Source organism: Gorilla gorilla, chromosome 8 (assembly GCF_029281585.2).
Source record: "Gorilla gorilla gorilla isolate KB3781 chromosome 8, NHGRI_mGorGor1-v2.1_pri, whole genome shotgun sequence".
NCBI lineage: Eukaryota > Metazoa > Chordata > Mammalia > Primates > Hominidae > Gorilla > Gorilla gorilla.
In genome coordinates, this window is record NC_073232.2 from 131,319,258 (window position 1) to 131,337,689 (window position 18,432).

Genomic DNA, 18,432 nt, shown 5'->3' on the forward strand with positions numbered 1-18,432 from the left:
CGAACAGAATGATCCCAAAGATCCCTTCCCGTGCTGACATTCTGATTCCCTCATTCATTCATTCTAATATTAACCAATGCCAGCACTAGGTTCTGGGCATCCTAGCCATTCTAAACCTGCTGGGCACAGCCAAGATCTGTGAGTGTGGCCTCAGGCCTAGTGAGGGCTCATTGTTTCCACAGCCACTGCATGGTCCAGAGTGAGGAAGGAAAGCCCCACCTGCCCCATGAAGCCCACCCGGCCAGGGCCCACCTGCCAGGGGAGGCATTTTCCTGATCCCAGTTCTAGGTTTCATCCTGGAAGAGCCCTCAGTATCTAAAGCCTTTCCTACTTTCAATTTTTAAAAAAGTTGGGAAGCGTAAGACCACCTGCCATCTTCCTAATCAAAACTCATCTTCTGGCCCTTATTCTCCACGGCTTTTACACAACATGTTTTATTCATTTCAAAGTATTTAATTATAATGTTGAGGCCAGGTGTGGTGGCTCATGTCTGTAATCCCAGCACTTTGGGAGGCCAAGGCAGGAAGATCGCTTGAGGCCAGGTGTTCAAGACCAGCCTAGGCAACATAGTGAGACCCTGTCTCAAGAAAAAAAAAAAAAAAGAAAAAAGAAAAATCAAGAAGAAAAAAGAAAGAGAGAGAAAGAAAGAGGCCAGACGCAGTGGCTCACGCCTGTAATACCAACACTTTGGGAGGCCAAGGCGGGCGGATCGCGAGGTCTGGAGTTCAAGACAAGCCTGGCCAACATAGTGAAACCCCGTCTCTACTAAAATACAAAAAATTAGCCCGGCGTGGTGACGGGCATCTGTAATCCCAGCTGCTTGGAAGGCTGAGACAGGAGAATTGCTTGAACCCGGGATGCGGAAAAAAAAAAAAAGAAAGAAAGAAAAGGAAGGAGGGAAAGAAGGAAGGAAGGAAGGAGACAAAATATAACATTGAATACACGTTGTTTTTCAAACTGCACATACAACCCACATTTTGCCTCAGGCCTCTGGGGCGAGGGGGTACACACACACACACACATCCCAGTCACTGTCCTAGGCTCTCCAGCCATGAGATTTTCCGGCCCAGCCCCAACCCCGACCTAAGTCACCGGCTATCGGCCACCCATTGGCTGAAGTCCCTGAGCACCTGTTGGGAGGAAGGCTGCTGCGTGCAGCCAGAAAGTCCTGCGTCCCTCCGCTCTTACCGCGGCAGGAACCACAGCCTCCCCGAACCTCAGGGTTTGTATGGATTTCGCCCAGGGGAAAGCGCTCCAACGCGCGGTGCAAACGGAAGCCACTGGCTGGTCGGGCGGCTGTGATGGGAGAGCTGCATCCTTCCATCGCGTCCAGCTTTTCATGCTGATGTTGGTGAGAAGGGGGTGGATAGCGGGGATTCTCAGGATTAGGGCCTGGGGCCATTAAAGGCTGGGAGGTGGGGGCGTAAACCTGTGGCCACCCTGACCCCTGTCCTCGGTGGGCCTCACCACCAGGCCGAGGAGACCCAGGCCTGGTCACCTGCTCCAAGCCCAGGCCCGGCGCTCGAACGAAGGCGGGCCCCAGCGGCCGTCCCTCCCCGGCCCTTCTCTCCCCTACTTTCTCCTCACCTCCCAGCTGCGCGGAGAACACGCCCCCTCCCCGTGTTCCCACCAATCAGCGTCCGGAGCGGCGCCCGAGGCGCCGGGGGACTCTGGTCTGCAGCCAATGAGCGCCACGGCCCCAGGCGGCGCCTCGCCCGCCCCCTCCCGGAATGAAGGCCGCCCGACAGCTGGCAAGGCTGGCGCAGCGCGCGGGGCGCGGGAGCCGCGCGGGCTGGAGCGGAGCGCGCGCACAGCCAGCCCGCCTCCGCTCCGCCTCCGTCCGGGGCGCGGGCGAGGTGGCCGGGGCGGGGGAACGCAGGGGGCAGGGCCGTGGCGGCGAGGCCGGGGGGCGGGGAGGAGTGGGCCCGATAAAAGGCGGCGCGGCGGCCCCACCCCGCGGCAGGCCGGCGGGCAGGCTCGGCGTGTCCTTTCCGTCCGGCCCGCGCCGGCGGCGGGGAGGCGGCGCGCGGCCCGCAGCCCGCCCATGGAGGCTTTCCCCTGGGCGCCCCGCTCGCCCCGCCGCGGCCGCGCCCCCCCGCCCATGGCGCTCGTGCCCAGCGCCCGCTACGTGAGCGCCCCGGGCCCGGCGCACCCGCAGCCCTTCAGCTCCTGGAACGACTACCTGGGGCTCGCCACGCTCATCACCAAAGCGGTGGACGGCGAGCCGCGCTTCGGCTGCGCCCGCGGTGGGAACGGCGGCGGCGGCTCCCCGCCCTCCTCCTCGTCGTCGTCCTGCTGCTCCCCCCACGCGGGGGCCGGGCCTGGGGCGCTGGGGCCGGCGCTGGGGCCGCCCGACTACGACGAGGACGACGACGACGACAGCGACGAGCCGGGGTCCCGGGGCCGCTACCTGGGGAGCGCGCTGGAGCTGCGCGCGCTGGAGCTGTGCGCGGGCCCCGCCGAGGCCGGGCTGCTGGAGGAGCGCTTCGCCGAGCTGAGCCCGTTCGCGGGTCGTGCCGCCGCCGTGCTGCTGGGCTGCGCGCCCGCCGCCGCCGCCGCCGCCGCCGCCGCCACCACCACCAGCGAGGCGACGCCGCGCGAGGAGCGGGCCCCGGCGTGGGCAGCCGAGCCCCGGCTGCACGCAGCCTCCGGGGCGGCGGCCGCCCGGCTGCTGAAGCCCGAGCTGCAGGTGTGTGTGTTCTGCCGGAACAACAAGGAGGCGATGGCGCTCTACACCACCCATATCCTCAAGGGCCCCGACGGGCGAGTGCTGTGCCCCGTGCTGCGCCGCTACACGTGTCCCCTGTGCGGCGCCAGCGGCGACAACGCGCACACCATCAAGTACTGCCCGCTCTCCAAAGTGCCGCCGCCCCGCAGCGCCAGGGACGGCCCGCCTGGCAAGAAGCTGCGCTGAAGGCCCGGGCTCCCGGCCGCCCAGGGTCGCCGCCGCCCCTCGCACCGTTAGGTCTGCGCACCATCTCGCCCCCGCCGTGGGGAGGCGTGCGGCTCAGCGGTCGGCTCGACATGGGACGTCGTCCTGGTGGTTTTTGAAAAGCAGCCGACCGTGTGGAGTACTTCCGTGCTGAACGATTGTGACTAGACGCTGAAATCCCCATTTGTCTTCAGTTTCTAGTTGGCACATCCAGAACGGCGAAGGCTGGGTGTGTATTCCACTAACTGAAATATGGCAACTTAGAGGCGCTGTTTATTTACTGTATACGTCGACCTATTTTAGATGCGCATCAGTATGAAATTGTCTCAATCTTGGATGTTTCATTTTATGAATGGAGGCACTTTACTAGGTCTAGAATATTTTTTTAAAAGCCTCTGAACTGAGCTTAAAACTGGCGATTTTATGAAATGTCGGCAAAATGACTATTTTATTGTTTGAAGCGAGTTAATATTCTCAGTTGTCTTTAAAAATCAGTTACTCTAATTCCAGGTGAAGCAAGCCGCTGGTAGCATCACCCTTATGAGAAGTGAAGGTTTTGTAAACTTTCCAGTATTAATTTGGGCGGGTATTCCCTCCTTGTGGCTTGTTTCTGTCCTAGCTGGAGGTGTAAAATGCACAATGTGTAGCAGGTAGCATACAGCTCCTTATCGTTCTATGTACCAGGTATTTTATTACTGAACTAGCAACTAGCCTTTTCCACCTTTAAAAGTTGTGCCAAGTCATAATCATATTGTGTATAACTTGGAAATGGTGCTGTTTAAAAAAATTGTGTATTTATACAGTAACAGTATGAATTCATTAATCTCACCTGTAACTTTCCTACTTGGCCTTTTCTCTACACACTCACCCACTTCCAGTTCTTTAAAAACGTTTATGATATTAAGATCAAAGGGAGGAAGGGAAGAGCAGCAGTATTAATTCATCCTAGATTGCTCAATTTCAGGGTTCCTAGTGGAGGAAAGCCCATTCCAGCTGTTGCCTGTCAAACAAATAGAAGATGGATCTCTAGCTCTGAGCTATTCGTGTATTAACTCGTATTCAAGAAGGTTCCACCGTGGGCTGCGTCTGACTTTAATACAGGCAGTGCTCAAACTAGAATAAGCACTTATTAAAGGAATTGTTGGGGGTCCTTCATGTGTTCCCACTCCTACTGGAAGACCCATGTCCGTTTCCGGAACCCCACCAGTTTACCCATAAGCAAGACTAAACCTGATCCTTGGGCAAAAGTTCCTAACCCCTACTTTACCCTCCCACCCTCACTTTTAAATCCACCATACTGAATGCCACACTATGGAATGCAGCTACCTGCCCATCAAGGCAATAGAAGGCAAAAAATAGGAGTGAATTAAGATGAACTCATCTGAAATACACAAATGCATTACTATCTGAAGATACCAGCAAGAGATTTAGTCTACGTGTATAAGGCTCCCAGTAGGATTTAGCTAGGCTACTAGAAGTTAGACTGCTTTCGCATTAAACAGCTAACTTCATCCACAGCAAATTGACTCAATCAGGAACCTACATTTGAAGGTGTGTTAGAGGGTGGGGTAAATACCCGATAGCTGTCTTTTTGGTGAAAGAAAAGGTGCATATCAAGAACTTGGGGGCAGGGGGAAAGCACAATGTTTCTTAGCCAGGAAAGACAAATAATCCAACGCTGCTAGTCTTAACCCCAGATCAGAGAGAACTGCAGATCTGATTGGGCCTAAATTAAGTAGCTTAATGAAACCATGTAATTACTTGTTCTCCTTTCTTTTGCTAGAAAATATACCAGTTTAAATGAGCTTCACCTTCTGGGTGAAGTTTCTAAGGTCAACATGAATCCTCTTACCTCTCTCACTGCTCGTGTTCTGCCTTTTCAAAAGGACCACTATGAACAGCGCATTAGATCTCTAGGCCAAAAGGGCTAGCCAGGTGGCAAGATCAATTTAGCTACTTTGTATTTCCAGAGTCAAATTACAGACGGTTTCCAAAGGTCTTGAGCATGGGGCTTTGGCGTAGCCTCAATATATGGGAGTCACTGTGATGAGATGTGCCTAATGTTAATTTGATATTCTGACATTGCTACTATTTTACCAGAACTAAGAACATTGAGCTGGAGCTTCCTGAGGGCAGGAGAGTATTGGAAAAGGAATCCAGAAGACCCTTTCCACTACTCAGGCAGCCACTATTCATCTATTTTTAAAGTACCCCATTTTCAGGCCGGGCGTGGTGGCTCATGCCTGTAATCCCAGCACTTTGGGAGGCGAGGCGGGTGGATCACAAGGTCAGGAGACCAGCCTGGCCAACATGGCGAAGCCCCGTCTCTACTAAAAATACAAAAATTAGCCGGGTGGTGTGGTGGGCGCCTGTAATCCCAGCTACTCAGGAGGCTGAGGCAGGAGAATTGCTTGAAACCAGGAGGCGGAGGTTGCAGTGAGCCCAGATCACGCCACTGCACTCCAGCCTGGGCAACAGAGCGACTCTGTCTCCAAAAAAGAAAAAAAGTACCCCATGTTCAGCCCCTGTGCCAAATTTGCCTAGGTTTTCCAGCTGACAATGAATACTGGGAGTTAAAACGCAGAATATTACTATAGTTAATTTTCTAGGGTTCTCTTATGAAAAGTATATGTAAACACATTCATTTAAAAATCCTTGGAACTCAATGCGGAACTTTCAACATTTTGCAAAATTACATTTAGAGAAACCCAATTTTTCAAAGTTTAAGAAATATACAAAGTATGACAAAATTATCTTCGTAAGAACATGCTGCATACTTGCCTAGTAGCAAAACAATACAGGGAACAGTCAAAAGGGCTTCTCCAACTGTAGAGGTACAGATTGTCTTAACCTGTTCTTTTCTGTACAGACTTAAAATTTCTAGTGGCTTTTATTTTTCTTTGTATTTTAATTTTCCTACAAAGTCCTTTTTGGAAGTTGCAGAATTATTAGCCTTGATGAGAACAACTTTTGTCATAGATTTGATTTATTAAACCAAAATTATACATATTAAAATTATATCACAAATATATATGCTTCCAGACAAAGAAAAGTTTGTTAGTCCTGATTTTCTAATCGTAGCCACTCAAGGAACAGTCCTTTCATAGTACCCCATGTATTTCAATTAGACTTATAAAATTATAAGTCAATATATGGTCAGTGTCTTTGGTTAAAAAAAAAAAACACAGGCAGTTCTTTACATAAAAACGTCCCACACATTATAGATGTCAGCCACCTCCTGGTAGTCACTATGGACAACTAATGAGATGCAAAGTCTTTTTTGGACCGATGATGTCTCTACTACCGGATCTATCTGTATTAACAGCAATGTTACTCTCAATGAAACTGCAGAAGCCACAAGATCGGTGAGTAGGCTGCTTGTTCAGCTTTCCTTTAACACCTGTTGGTAAATACTAATGGGAGTAGACAGAGTTGTATGGCCTGGACAGTGGAAACCAAGAGCAGGATCGCAAAGTAACAGCATCAGACTCTTCTGCCCTCCTCTTGCACTTGGGTTCTGACTCCCAGAACAAAGAACTTGGGAGAACAGTATGGGAGACTGAGCAGAAAGGATGGGTTTGCTGACTCGCCTTGAAACCTAACTCTAACGTAGGCAGCAGTAACTCATCTGAACAAATCTGATTAAATAAATTGTTGGGGCTTACCTGTGATGTCACACATACAGATCTACTCTCCAGGAAGCAAACTCTTAGCAAGTTACTGCCCCACTTAAAATCACTGATCTGAAATTCTCTTGTTATGAAAGAAAAGTCCTTCTCCCCACGAAAGACCTTTAAAGACTTCTACGTATTTGAAATACCAGATACTAAGGTGTTTAAAATGATTTCTATCATTGGTAACATCAAACAAAAATAGCTGCATCTGGTTAAGTTAAAAAGCATCAATACTCCCTCTTCTGGCCCTACAGCTGTACCAATAGGAATTCTCACCACTACTCAATAACAGAAATAAGTGCCTACAGCCATGATGAATTTGTAACATTTTCTCAAATTAACTATGATTTTTCTAATTTCAGGTGAAAACCCAAGGTGGTACTTCACACACGCACATGCACACACAAACTCAGAGGACAGCGTTACAAGGAAACTAAGGAATTCCTGCATTAACAAAGGAAGACATGTTAGGGGGACATCCTAGCCACATATGCTTTCTTTGTTATATTTAGGTTCATTTTCATTGATACTAAACACAGACATTTAATGGCACTGATAAAAATTCAAGTAAAAAAACTCAACTGAATATGCAAATTTACCATTATAAACAAAATACTATAACCACAAATCAACACTAAAACAAATTATGTAAGTATTTTATTTATCACTGAAGAAAAAACACAGCAGCAAGTTCTGTGTTGGCTTCAATGAGACCAAATAGTTCATCTTTAACATAGCTACTGCGCTCCAAAATTGAAGTCAACACAGTCATTACTACAAATTACTTGTTGAAAGAATCTATCTTCAAAAGAAAGAAAATTAGGAAAGAATTTAAACGATTCCTCCAAACCATACATTTATAAATATTGTCATATTTAAAATGCTTGAAAGGCATGAATTCTCCATTAATGGAAAAGCAGTTTGCTATTGGCAACAGAAAAAAACTCAGCGATAGTTTACCAAATGCTTTAAAATTTAAAAGCTATACTGTTTGGATTCACACTTGCGCAGTAATCTTGTCATTACAACAACTGCAAATTGCTTTATACTCACCTTCTCTCAAGTAAAATCTAAAGAAAACCCCACCGTATCCAATGTTTGCAATGTTTACTTCAAGTGAATCTAAAAAATTTCTAAATTTAGTTTATGGTAAATACCTCAAAATACCTAAAATAGGTACGTATCAACCATTTAAGGGTGTGAAAATGGTTTCAGATTCACTGCTTTAAAGGGTCTTCAAATATATTTTCTTTAACAGAACCTTACTTCATTCCAAATTATTATCAGATATTTCAAAATCAAAAAAATTATCAGTTCTATACCAATATAAAGGTGTTACTCAATACCTGAAGGTTCACATTTTAAATTTATTTTTTAGTTTTTCTTTTTTTGTCAACAAATGATGGATGAAATAATGCAACACCCTTAAATTCCAGAAAATGGCATGGTTTTTCCAACCTCCTGTGGATATGGTGCATGATCAATCTATTATATAGGATTAATACAAGTTCATGCTTTTTGTGTTATGGTGAAACAACATTAAAGAATCCAATTTAGATTGGTTGAAGCACAAGTATAATAATCCTTGAATGTGATCAAACCTATTTAAGACACCAGTTTAAATCCATTATCTTGAGACTTAACGTCGTACTGTGGTCCATCCATCTTCATCAGTCTCATTTTTAGTACGACGGAGAGATTCCCTATCTTTCTCAGCTCTCCATGAGGCCTTCTCTTTTTCACCTTCTCTTTCTCGGTCTCGGTCTCTTTCTCGGTCTCTTGAAAGAGCTGGGGGAGGAACTCGACGAGGAGGGTCCCGCTCTTCCACCCGGTCATCTTTCCTGTCATCAGCACGTCTCCAAGAACTTACTAAAAAGTTTAATTTAAAAAAAAAAAAAAAACTAAGTTAGTACTATATTCTATTGGCTCAAATTAAGCAGAAGAAATGCCTCAAATTACTCAAAATTCCTGTACTAAAGATTAACAATACAGAAATCATAATGAAAGCTCATACAATTTCTGACAATCTTTAACATACAAATGTACAGATAAAACTCAAAATCTGAAAACAGGCAGAAACCACTAGCCTGGGAAGGACTACAGTTAGTATAAACCCATAAGACAAGGTGGCAAAAATCTGGCTGAATGAAAATTTTATAACTGAAAGGATTTTTGGCTCTTGAAGAATTTTAACAGCAAATTAACCATACAAAATACAGGAGTTTTTAAAGTTATGGCTATGACAGAAAAATTCTCTCACAACAGGATGTCAAGACATATGGAAAATTAATTTTTAAAAACCAAGAGAAAAATGAGGATTTTAAAAATGAAAAATACATGTATTTTAAAAAAGAATAAACTTCTGTTACAATTTCAGAGAAAATGTTTCCACTTTGTGCTTAATCTGCCAGGAAGCTGCTTTTAAATAACAATTTTTTTCATTTTTATTAAGTAAACTTTATATATATTGCCTGCTATCCAATTTAGTCTACTACTGTACTTTGAATTTAGAGACAAGTGCACTTCACAACATGACCATTGAGTAACTGTATGAAAATCATGAATTCTAAATAGAATAAATATCAACTCTCTTATTGTTGGCCTTCATACAAATTTATGATATAATTAAATAACCCAAATCCCCCCCAGAAACGACAGTTCTCCAATACTTCAGTTGTGTGTAACCTCTATACCTTCTTCACGTTCTGATCTGAGCGGAGGTCCTCTTCGGTCCCTGTCGTCTCTTAGATCTCGTCTTTCTCTTAGATCACGCCGGTCATCCCTCTCACGGCGACGGTCATCCCTATCCCTATCGTCCCGGCGACTTGAGTCTCTCCAGCTTGAAGATTCCTCAGCTGGTCCTCTTCTCCAGCCACCTTCATCCCTGTAGCCATTTACAATGACAGGTCAGGTTCTTACTGTTAGACCAAATGGATAATTATAAGTACATCCAGTCCAAGCTGGGGCTTAGAGTTTACAAATATAACGGACAGTTTAAACTCATAACCTGACCTTACCTGATGCCTGGGGCGTGGAGAACAAATGAGAACACCCAGATCTGTGCCGTCCCACTCGGTAGCCACTACCCATATGTGGTTACTTACATTTAAAGTAAAACGGAGATATTTCCTTAGGAGCATCAACCATATATTCTAAGTGCTTGGCCGCCAAATGTGACTGCTGACTACCATACTGGCCAGCAGACACATTTTCTTCCTTGAAGAAAATTGCATCGAACACTGCTGGTCTACATTTGTCAGTACAAGGACACTTTGGCAGCGGGAACAAGCTAGAACTTCTACTACTAATAAAATCAAAGGGCTTTTGATAATTTAAGGGCAAGAAAACTGACTGCCCTAAACCACAGGGGGAAAAGCAACGGACTGACAAAGATGGCTGGACTGGTTCCAATGCCCAACGGGTCACACAGCCTTTAGACAGCCACGAAGTTTGGGCCTCCATTTTCTTACTTTAAGAGGGAATTTTTTTTTTTTTTTTGAGACGGAGTTTCGCTCTTGTTGCCCAGGCTGGAGTGCAATGGCACAATCTCGGCTCACCACAACCTCCGCCTCCCGGGTTCAAGCAGTTCTCCTGCCTCAGCCTCCTGAGTAGCTGGGATTATTACAGGCATGCGCCACCACGCCCGGCTAATTTTGTATTTTTTAGTAGAGATGGGGTTTCACTATGTTGGCCAGGCTGCTCTCGAACTCCTGAACTCAGGTGATCCGCCCACCTCGGCCTCCCAAAGTGCTGGGATTACAGGCATGAGCTGCCGCGCCCGGCCTCTACAAATAATTTAATTAGAACATCACACCTAGGTCTTCTGAAGCGATCCTCTCGATCCACATCTCTCTCTCTGTCCCTTTCTCTCTCAGGGTCCTTGTCATTCTCCTCTCGATCTTGATTATCTCTGTCCCTTTCTTTTTCTCTGTCCCATTCACGTTCTTCTGATGGCCTTGATTCTCGAGGTGGACCCCAGCTCTCCTCTCTGGCTTTTTCTTTCTCTCTCCATCCACCTATTTTTTTGAAAAAGCAAAACATTTTTAAAATATTTTTAAAAGAAGAAACAGATTGGCAATCATGAATAGACGTTGGCATTAATTCATCATCATTCTAAATGCTAATTTAAGACACTGATTTAAAAAATACTAAAGCTGTGTACATCACTGCACAGACATCATTAACAGTATCTTAAACTTATATGAGAAACTTAAAATGGGCCGGGCATGGTGGCTCACACCTGTAATCCCAGCACTTTGGGAGACCGAGCCAGGTGGATCACTTAAGGTCAGGAATTCGAGACCAGCCTGGCCAACATGGTAATAACCCTGTTGCTACTAAAACTACAATTAGCCAGGTGTGGTGGTGTGCCTGTAGTCCTAGCTACTTGACTTAGGAGGCTGAGGCATGAGAACTGCTTGAACCTGGGAGGCAGAGGCTGCAGTGAGCCAAGATGGTGCCACTGTACTCCAGCCTGGATGACAGAATGAGACTGTCTCAAAAAACAAACAGGGAAAAAAAAAAACAAAAAAACCTTAAATGATCTGTGTTGAGTGTTCCATAAAACAAAAGTACCACTGAAAATTTTAGAATTTTTTCCTATTGCACGCAGATTTCAGCATAGTATCTGTTCTGATGTTAGTTCTGATGTTACACAGATCACTCATTTAAGCAGAAAACTTCAAGAGTTTTCTCTGAGTCCCAATTTTGAGGTATTTATACCTTGCAACGTTTTCAAGGCCTTCATATCCAAAAAAGAATCTTTCCTTTTATATTCCTGTCCTCCACCATTTGCCACCCATTATCTAGTCATTAATCATGAATAAATCCTTTAACCCTGCACAGTGGCTCACACTTATGCATGGAATATATGAATCTAGGAACATTTTATATACAGTACATATAGAGATGTAAATTTGCTGGTAACCTCACTGTTTAAAATGGCTTCCAAGTGTAGTGCTAAAATGCTGTCTAGTGGCCAGGCGTGGTGGCTCACGCCTGTAATCTCAGGAATTTGGGAGGCCGAGGAGGGTGGATCCCTGGAGCCCATGAGTTCAAGACCAGCCTGGGCAACATGGCAAAACCACATCTCTACAAAAAAATACAAAAATTAGCTGGGCTTGGTGGTGTGCACCTATAGTCTGCTACTCAGGAGGCTGATGTGGTAGGATCTCTTGAGCCCAGGAGGCAGAGGTTGCGGTGATCTGAGATCACGCCAATGCACTCCAGCCTGGGAGACAGAGTGAGACCCCACCTCAAAAAGAGAAAAAACAAATGCTGTTTAGTGGCCCCAAGCACAAGGTGGCTATGATATGCCTTAAGGAGAAAATACATGTATTAGATAAGCTTTGTTCATGAATGAGTTATAATGCTGTTGACCATGAATTCAATGGTAATGAATCAACAACATATCAGAAATAGGGAGTCTTTAAACACAAACACATAAAAGACATTTTATGTATTGATTGGTTGACAAAAATATCATGACTAGAAGCTTACAAGAACCTAACCTTGTATTTACCCTAGGAACAGGAGTTCAGTATTCATGGCAACTGTATAAAATATAATTAGCAAATTAGTAAGAATCTGCTATACTGTTACCCCATTTAACATGAGGAAAAGAAAAATTAAATGTCTTACACAAGGTAACAGCTGAACAGGAGAATGAAGTGAGACTAGAAGAGACGAAGGAGGCAATAGAAACAACTGGGGAAAGCAAGGAAGCGGCTCACTTAGATCTGCACTTACAACAACTGCTCTGGTTATTTCCCCGACACCCAAAATTGAAACTGGGAGTAAGAGAGGCAGCAAAAACCAGTTAGCGGATGAGGAAAATGATGCTGACCCAGGACCAAGTACAAGCAATGGGAATGGAGAGGAGGGTGGATTTCAGGAACATCAAAAAGGCAGAACTGAACTAAATAAAGATTTAACATAAAGGATGAAACAGAGACAAAACAACTCCCAGAATCCTAGCTCAGACAGTTAGATGGACAGTGATGCCCCTGAAGAGAATCAGAGGGATGGGTGGGCGTGAACAAGTGCACGTGTATGTGATGGTAATGAGTCCAGTTTTGGATAGGCTGTGTTAGACATTCAGTAAGACTACCAAGTGGAGATGTGCTATATGCAGTAAGCAGCTGTCACCTGTGTGCAGTACGCAGAAATTACCTAGAGAAAACTGGCCGGGGCAGTGGCTCACGCCTGTAATCCTAGCACTTTGGGAGGCCGAGGTGGGTGGATCACTTGAGGTCAGGAGTTCGAGAGCAGCCTGGCCAACATGGTGAAACCCCATCTCTATTAAAAATACAAAAAAATGGCCAGGTGTGGTGGCTCATGCCTGTAATCCCAGCACTTTGGGAGGCCGAGGCGGGCGGATCACGAGGTCAGGAGATCGAGACCATCCTGGCTAACATGGTGAAACCCCATCTCTACTAAAAATACAAAAAATTAGCCAGGCATAGTGGTGGGCACCTGTTGTCCCAGCTACTCAGGAGGCTGAGGCAGGAGAAGGGTGTGAACCTGCGAGGCAGAACTTGCAGTGAGGGGAGATCGCGCCACTGCACTCCAGCCAGATGACAGAGCGAGACTCCGTCTCCAAAAAAAAAAAAAAAAAAAAATTAGCCATGCATGGTGGCATGTGCCTGTAGTCCCAGCTACTTGGGAAGCTGAGGCAGGAGAATTGCTTGAACCTGGGAGGCAGAGGTTGCAGTGAGCTGAGATCATATGACTGCACTCCAGCCTGGGAGACAGAGCAAGACTCCACCTCAAAAAAAAAAAGAAAAAGAAAAAGAAAAAAATGGTAATAGACGCATGTCACAAACATGTATACAACTGCTCACGAATAATAAAGTCTGAAACAATAAGCAGGCCCAGGACTAAGAAAAAAAATGAGGCTGGGCGCAGTGCCTCACACCTGTTATCCCAGCACTTCACTTTGGGAGGGAGAGGCAGAAGGATAACTTGAGCCCAGGAGTTTGAGACCAGCCTGGGCAACACAGCGAAACCCCGTCTCTCCAAAAAAATAAAATATTAGCAGGGTGTGGTGGCATGCGCCTGTAGTCCTAGCTACTCAGAAGGCTGAAGTGGGAGGCTCCCTAGGGTCCGGGAGGTCAAGGTTGCAGTGAGCCATGACTGCACCACTGCATTCCAGCCTGTGCAACAGAGCAAGACCCTGTCTCAAAAAAAGTGAAGTAAAATGAGTTCCTCCTTGCATAATCTCTCAGTTGGCAAAAATAAATATATAAAGTACATTTTGGTTTCAATTATTTACTTTTAAAAGGAGGCTGGTTCCCAGTAAAACCTGAAAAATACACCAATACTGAAAGCATGAGTACAGGAAGAGCCTTCAAAGAAGCAGTCATCGAAGCAGAAGGAAAACAAAGAGCACATCACTAAAGAGAGGGGTTGGGTTATTTATGTTTTGGATGGTGGTATTCTGAAGGCAAACTTTTGACAGCGAAGTAACTGCAAATGATACTGAAGGAAAGATGAAAGACCAGTTTATCTGGAAAATAACAATACAGCCCTGATATTTATCCATCAGAATTTCACTTTTACAGGTGAACACTTAAACATATTCTAGGAAATAGAATTTTACCTGGCTTGACTAATGGTCTCCAAGGACCAGGTCTTGAGTCATCACCCCGTCTGGGAAACCGATCATCATCAGCACGTCTTGAAAGGCGATCATCATCCATGTTTCTCCAAGGGCCCCTGTCATCCTCTGCACCACGCCTGGGAATTCTGTCATCATCGGCATTCCTCCAAGGTCCTCGATCATCATCCAACCCTCGCCTGGGACCCCGGTCATCATCCATGCCTCGCCTGGGACCCCGGTCATCATCCATGCCTCGCCTGGGACCCCGGTCATCATCCATGCCTCGCCTGGGACCCCGATCATCATCCAACCCTCGCCTGGGACCCCGGTCATCATCAGCATTACGCCAGGATGATCGCTCATCGTCAGCGCCTCCTCGCCTCGGCCCCCGGTCGTCATCCATCCCACGTCTTGGTCCTCTGTCCTCATCAGCTGTTCGCCAGCTTCCTCTGTCCTCATCCAGTCCTCGTCTAGGTGGTCTGTCATCATCCGCATGACGCCAGTTTCCCCTGTCTTCATCGGCGATTCGTCTAGGAGGCCTGTCATCATCTGTGTTACGCCAGGAAGGCCGGTCATCGTCTGCCCCACGACGAGAGAACCTATCTTCCTCAGGACCACGTCTAGGGCCTCTGTCATCATCCATGCCACGCCGGGGAACCCGATCATCGTCTGGTCTAAGAGAGGACTCTCTATCTTCATCATCCCCCAGACGCCGGGGCCGCTCTTCATCTCTTCTATGAGACCTGTCCTCATCTCGCCCTTCTCCACGTCTCCACTCCCTACACAGCAACAAGAACAATTAAAAATATATAAAATAAAAAAGCATATGATCCTTTGGGGATTTTTTTTTTCACGTGCTTTTTTAAAACTTCAGTATGGGCCAGAGCAGTGGCTCGCACCTTTAATCCCAGCACTCTGGGAGGCAGAGGCAGGCAGATCACCTGAGGTCAGGAGTTCAAGACCAGCCTGGCCTGGCAAAACCCATCTCTACTTAATTGTAAGACATGCGGCTGGGCACAGTCGCTCACACCTGTAATCCCAGCACTTTGGAAGGCCAAGGCGGGAGGACTGCTTGAGCCCAGGAGTTTGAGACTAGCCTGGGCAACATGTCAAAACCCCATCACTATAAAGAATATAAAAATTCACCAGGCGTAGTGGCCCACACCTGTAATCCCAGCACTTTGGGAGGCCGAGGCAGGCAGATTACTTGAGGTCAGGAGTTCAAGACCAGCCTGGCCAACATAGTGAAACCTCGGGTCTACTAAAAATGCAAAAATTAGCCAGGCGTGGTGGTGCATGTCTGTAATCCTACTTGGGAGGATTACAAGTGCCTCCCAGCTACTTGGGAGGCACGAGAATTGCTTCAACCCAGGAGGCGGAGGCTGCAGTGAGCCGAGATCGCGCCACTGCACTCCAGCCTGGGTGACAGAGCTAGATTCTGTCTCAAAAACAAAGAAACAAACAAACAAAATTAACCAGGCATGGTGGAGCGCACCTGTGGTCCCAGCTACTCAGGAGGCTGAGGCAGGAGGATCACCTAAGCCCAGGGAGGTTGAGGCTGTAGTGAGCCGAGATCGCGCCACTGCACTCCAGAGTGAGACGTCATCTCAAAACAACAACCACAACAATAAAAACAACAACACAGGCCAAGTGCGGTGGCTCATGCCTGTAATCCCAGCAATTTGAGAGGCTGAGACAGTCAGATCGTTTGAGGTCAAGAGGTCAAAGCCAGCTTGGGCAACATGGCAAAACCCCATCTCTACTAAAAATACAAAAAGTAGCCAGGTGTGGTGGCACACACCTGTAATCCCAGCTATTCGAGAGGCTGAGGCACTTGAACCCAGGAGGCAGAGGTTGCAGGGAGCCGAGATTGCGCCACTGCACCCCAGCCTGGGCAGCAGACCCAAAAAAACAAAATACAAACCCACACACAATCAGACAAGCACACAATTCTTCATGGCTCTCCTTTCCCTGCCTCTACAAAATGAACCAAATTTTAAAACCACTGATAAGATATTAACAGGAACTGGAGCGGCATTATTTTCCTCAACTCTACTTACTTCTCTGGCGGGCCTCTTCTCCACTCAGAATCTGCTTCAGGTCCTTTTCTCCAGGTGCCTTCTGAATCTCTATCTCCCCAACGAGAGTCCTCCATTGACAAAGTGAAAAAGAAGCATTACATTGGTAACCATTTACTATTACAACTACTGGTATTACCATTCATATATTTTTTGTACTTATAACAATATGAAGCCCTTAAATAAGCAAGTTTTAAAATTTCATTTATTTTTTAATCTGAGATCAGACTGACGCTACAAGGAAACTGGTGGTCTCATATATTGTAGGTGGCCTTACAAACCGATATAACACTGCTGGAAAGCAACCTGGGAACATACACCTCTACAGATTTCCTTCAACCTAGAAATCCCCTTTGAAGAATGTGAAAAAAGCCACATGCCCTGAAATGGACATCACAGTGCCTACTAAGCAAAGAAAGGTGGAGACATTTTATTTAATGTCTAATGGGGGTGGTTAAATTAACAGTACTTCTCTATTCAAAGTACTCTGATGGGCCGGGCGCGGTGGCTCACGCCTGTAATCCCAGCACTCTGGGAGGCCGAGGCGGGTGGATCACGAGGTCAGGAGATCAAGACCATCCTGGCTAACACGGTGAAACCCTGGCTCTACTAAAAATACAAAAAATTAGCCAGGCGTGGTGGCAGGCGCCTGTAGTCCCAGCTACTTGGGAGGCTGAGGCAGGAGAATCGCTTGAACCCAGAAGGCAAAACTTGCAGTTACCCAACATCACACTACTGCACTCCAGCCTGCACCAGAGCGCGAGCCTCTGTCTCAAAAAAATAAAAATAAAAAAATCTACAAAGCTAAGAATAAGCTACAGTCGCAAACAATGCGTGAATAAGAGAACCTTTATTTGAATTTTCTTTTCTTTTTTTTTTTTTTTGAGGTGGAATCTCACTCTGTTACCCAGGATGGAGTGCAGTGGTACGATCTCAGCTAACTGCAGCCTCTGCCACCCACATTCAAGCCAATTGAGCCTTAGCCTCCCAGGTAGCTAGGACTACAAGCGCCTGCCACCATGCCCGGCTAATTTTTATATTTTTAGTAGAGATGGGATTTCAACATGTTGGCCATGCTGGTCTCGAACTCCTGACCTCAACTGATCCACCTGCCTAGGCTTCCCAAAGTGCTGAGATTATAGGTGTGAGCCACCACGCCTGCCCCTTTATTTGAATTTTTGAAAAAAATGTCTTGGCAATGAAACTCTAAAATAACAACTAGAGATGAGAAGCAGTGAAAGACAAGAATGGTCAGAAAATAAATTCGTCCCGGGTCATCACAGCTAATGATTCTGGGCTGTCTCTTAAGGTGGGGGTTGTTCTAAGAGACTTTCCCAAGTAAACACCTTGAGAGAAAATAGAAACATAACAGTCAAAGGAATTTATGGGCACCACAATTGAGGGAACAAACACAGCCAGAAGGCCAAGCTTCTCCCACCCCCATGCCTGCTTTGCAATTTATACTCAACAAAGAATGCAAGGTTTTAGAGGATATAGTACAACTATTACAACCTCCAAAGACTTTTGAAGGATGGCTCTTATAGCCATTAAACAAACAAAAAGAAGTAACTCTGCCTCCTGGGCTCAAGCCATACTCCCTCCCACCTCAGTCTCCCAAGTAGCTGGGCATGCACCACCACGCCCAGCTCATTTTTGTATTTTTCGTGGAGACAGGGTCTCACTATGTTGCCAGACTGGTCTCAAACTCCCAGGCTCAAGCGATCCGCTTGCCTGCCTCGGTCTCCCAAAGTGCTGAGATTATAGGCGTGAACCAATGTGCCCGGCCCAGCAGATCCAAGAGCAGAATGGCCCTGGCTGATGAGCAAACAAACTGAACCAGGATCTCAGAGAACCTGGTACAAACAAACAAACAGATGAAGAGAGTAAAAGAAACATTAAAGATATAAAGAGAATTTTAAAAGAGCAAGAACAGAGAAAAAGGAGAAAAGTTTCCTTAAATTAAGTAGATTTTTGTCTGCTCTAAGGAGACTGAATCCTTAGACCAAAAGGGCAAAAGGCCAAAAAGAAACAAAGATACCATACACTCAGGTATCTAAACACAGTCTTAGGGACAGTTTTAACTTCCTTTACCGCAAGAATAGAGAAAAATTCTGTTTCCGAGGAATGAAACAGTATCTACAGAATAAG

General features: G+C 46.3%; 2 protein-coding genes across 2 annotated transcripts in view; one reads left to right on the forward strand and one right to left on the reverse strand.

The window, feature by feature from the left end:
* The first annotated feature begins 1,646 nt into the window (after nt 1-1,646).
* NANOS1 (nanos C2HC-type zinc finger 1) lies at nt 1,647-3,961 on the forward strand. Its single transcript, XM_031015055.3, has one exon. The coding sequence runs from the start codon at nt 1,685-1,687 to the stop codon at nt 2,912-2,914; it is 1,230 nt and encodes a 409-aa protein (XP_030870915.3). The 5' UTR covers nt 1,647-1,684; the 3' UTR covers nt 2,915-3,961.
* A 3,285-nt stretch (nt 3,962-7,246) lies between these two features.
* The window catches only part of EIF3A (eukaryotic translation initiation factor 3 subunit A), a 46,657-nt gene continuing 35,471 nt past the window's right edge, over nt 7,247-18,432 (reverse strand). Inside the window, exons 18-22 of the mRNA XM_031015054.3 lie at nt 16,267-16,355; nt 14,207-14,985; nt 10,421-10,622; nt 9,300-9,490; nt 7,247-8,475 (exon numbers count right to left, since the gene is read on the reverse strand). Coding sequence (XP_030870914.1) covers nt 8,246-8,475; nt 9,300-9,490; nt 10,421-10,622; nt 14,207-14,985; nt 16,267-16,355 — 1,491 coding nt within the window. The 3' untranslated portion in view covers nt 7,247-8,245. The remainder of the gene's footprint in view (nt 8,476-9,299; nt 9,491-10,420; nt 10,623-14,206; nt 14,986-16,266; nt 16,356-18,432) is intronic.

Coding starts and splice junctions, on each gene's coding strand:
- NANOS1 (XM_031015055.3), top strand. CDS start 1,685: ATGAGCGCCACGGCCCCAGGCGGCGCCTCGCCCGCCCCCTCCCGGAAT.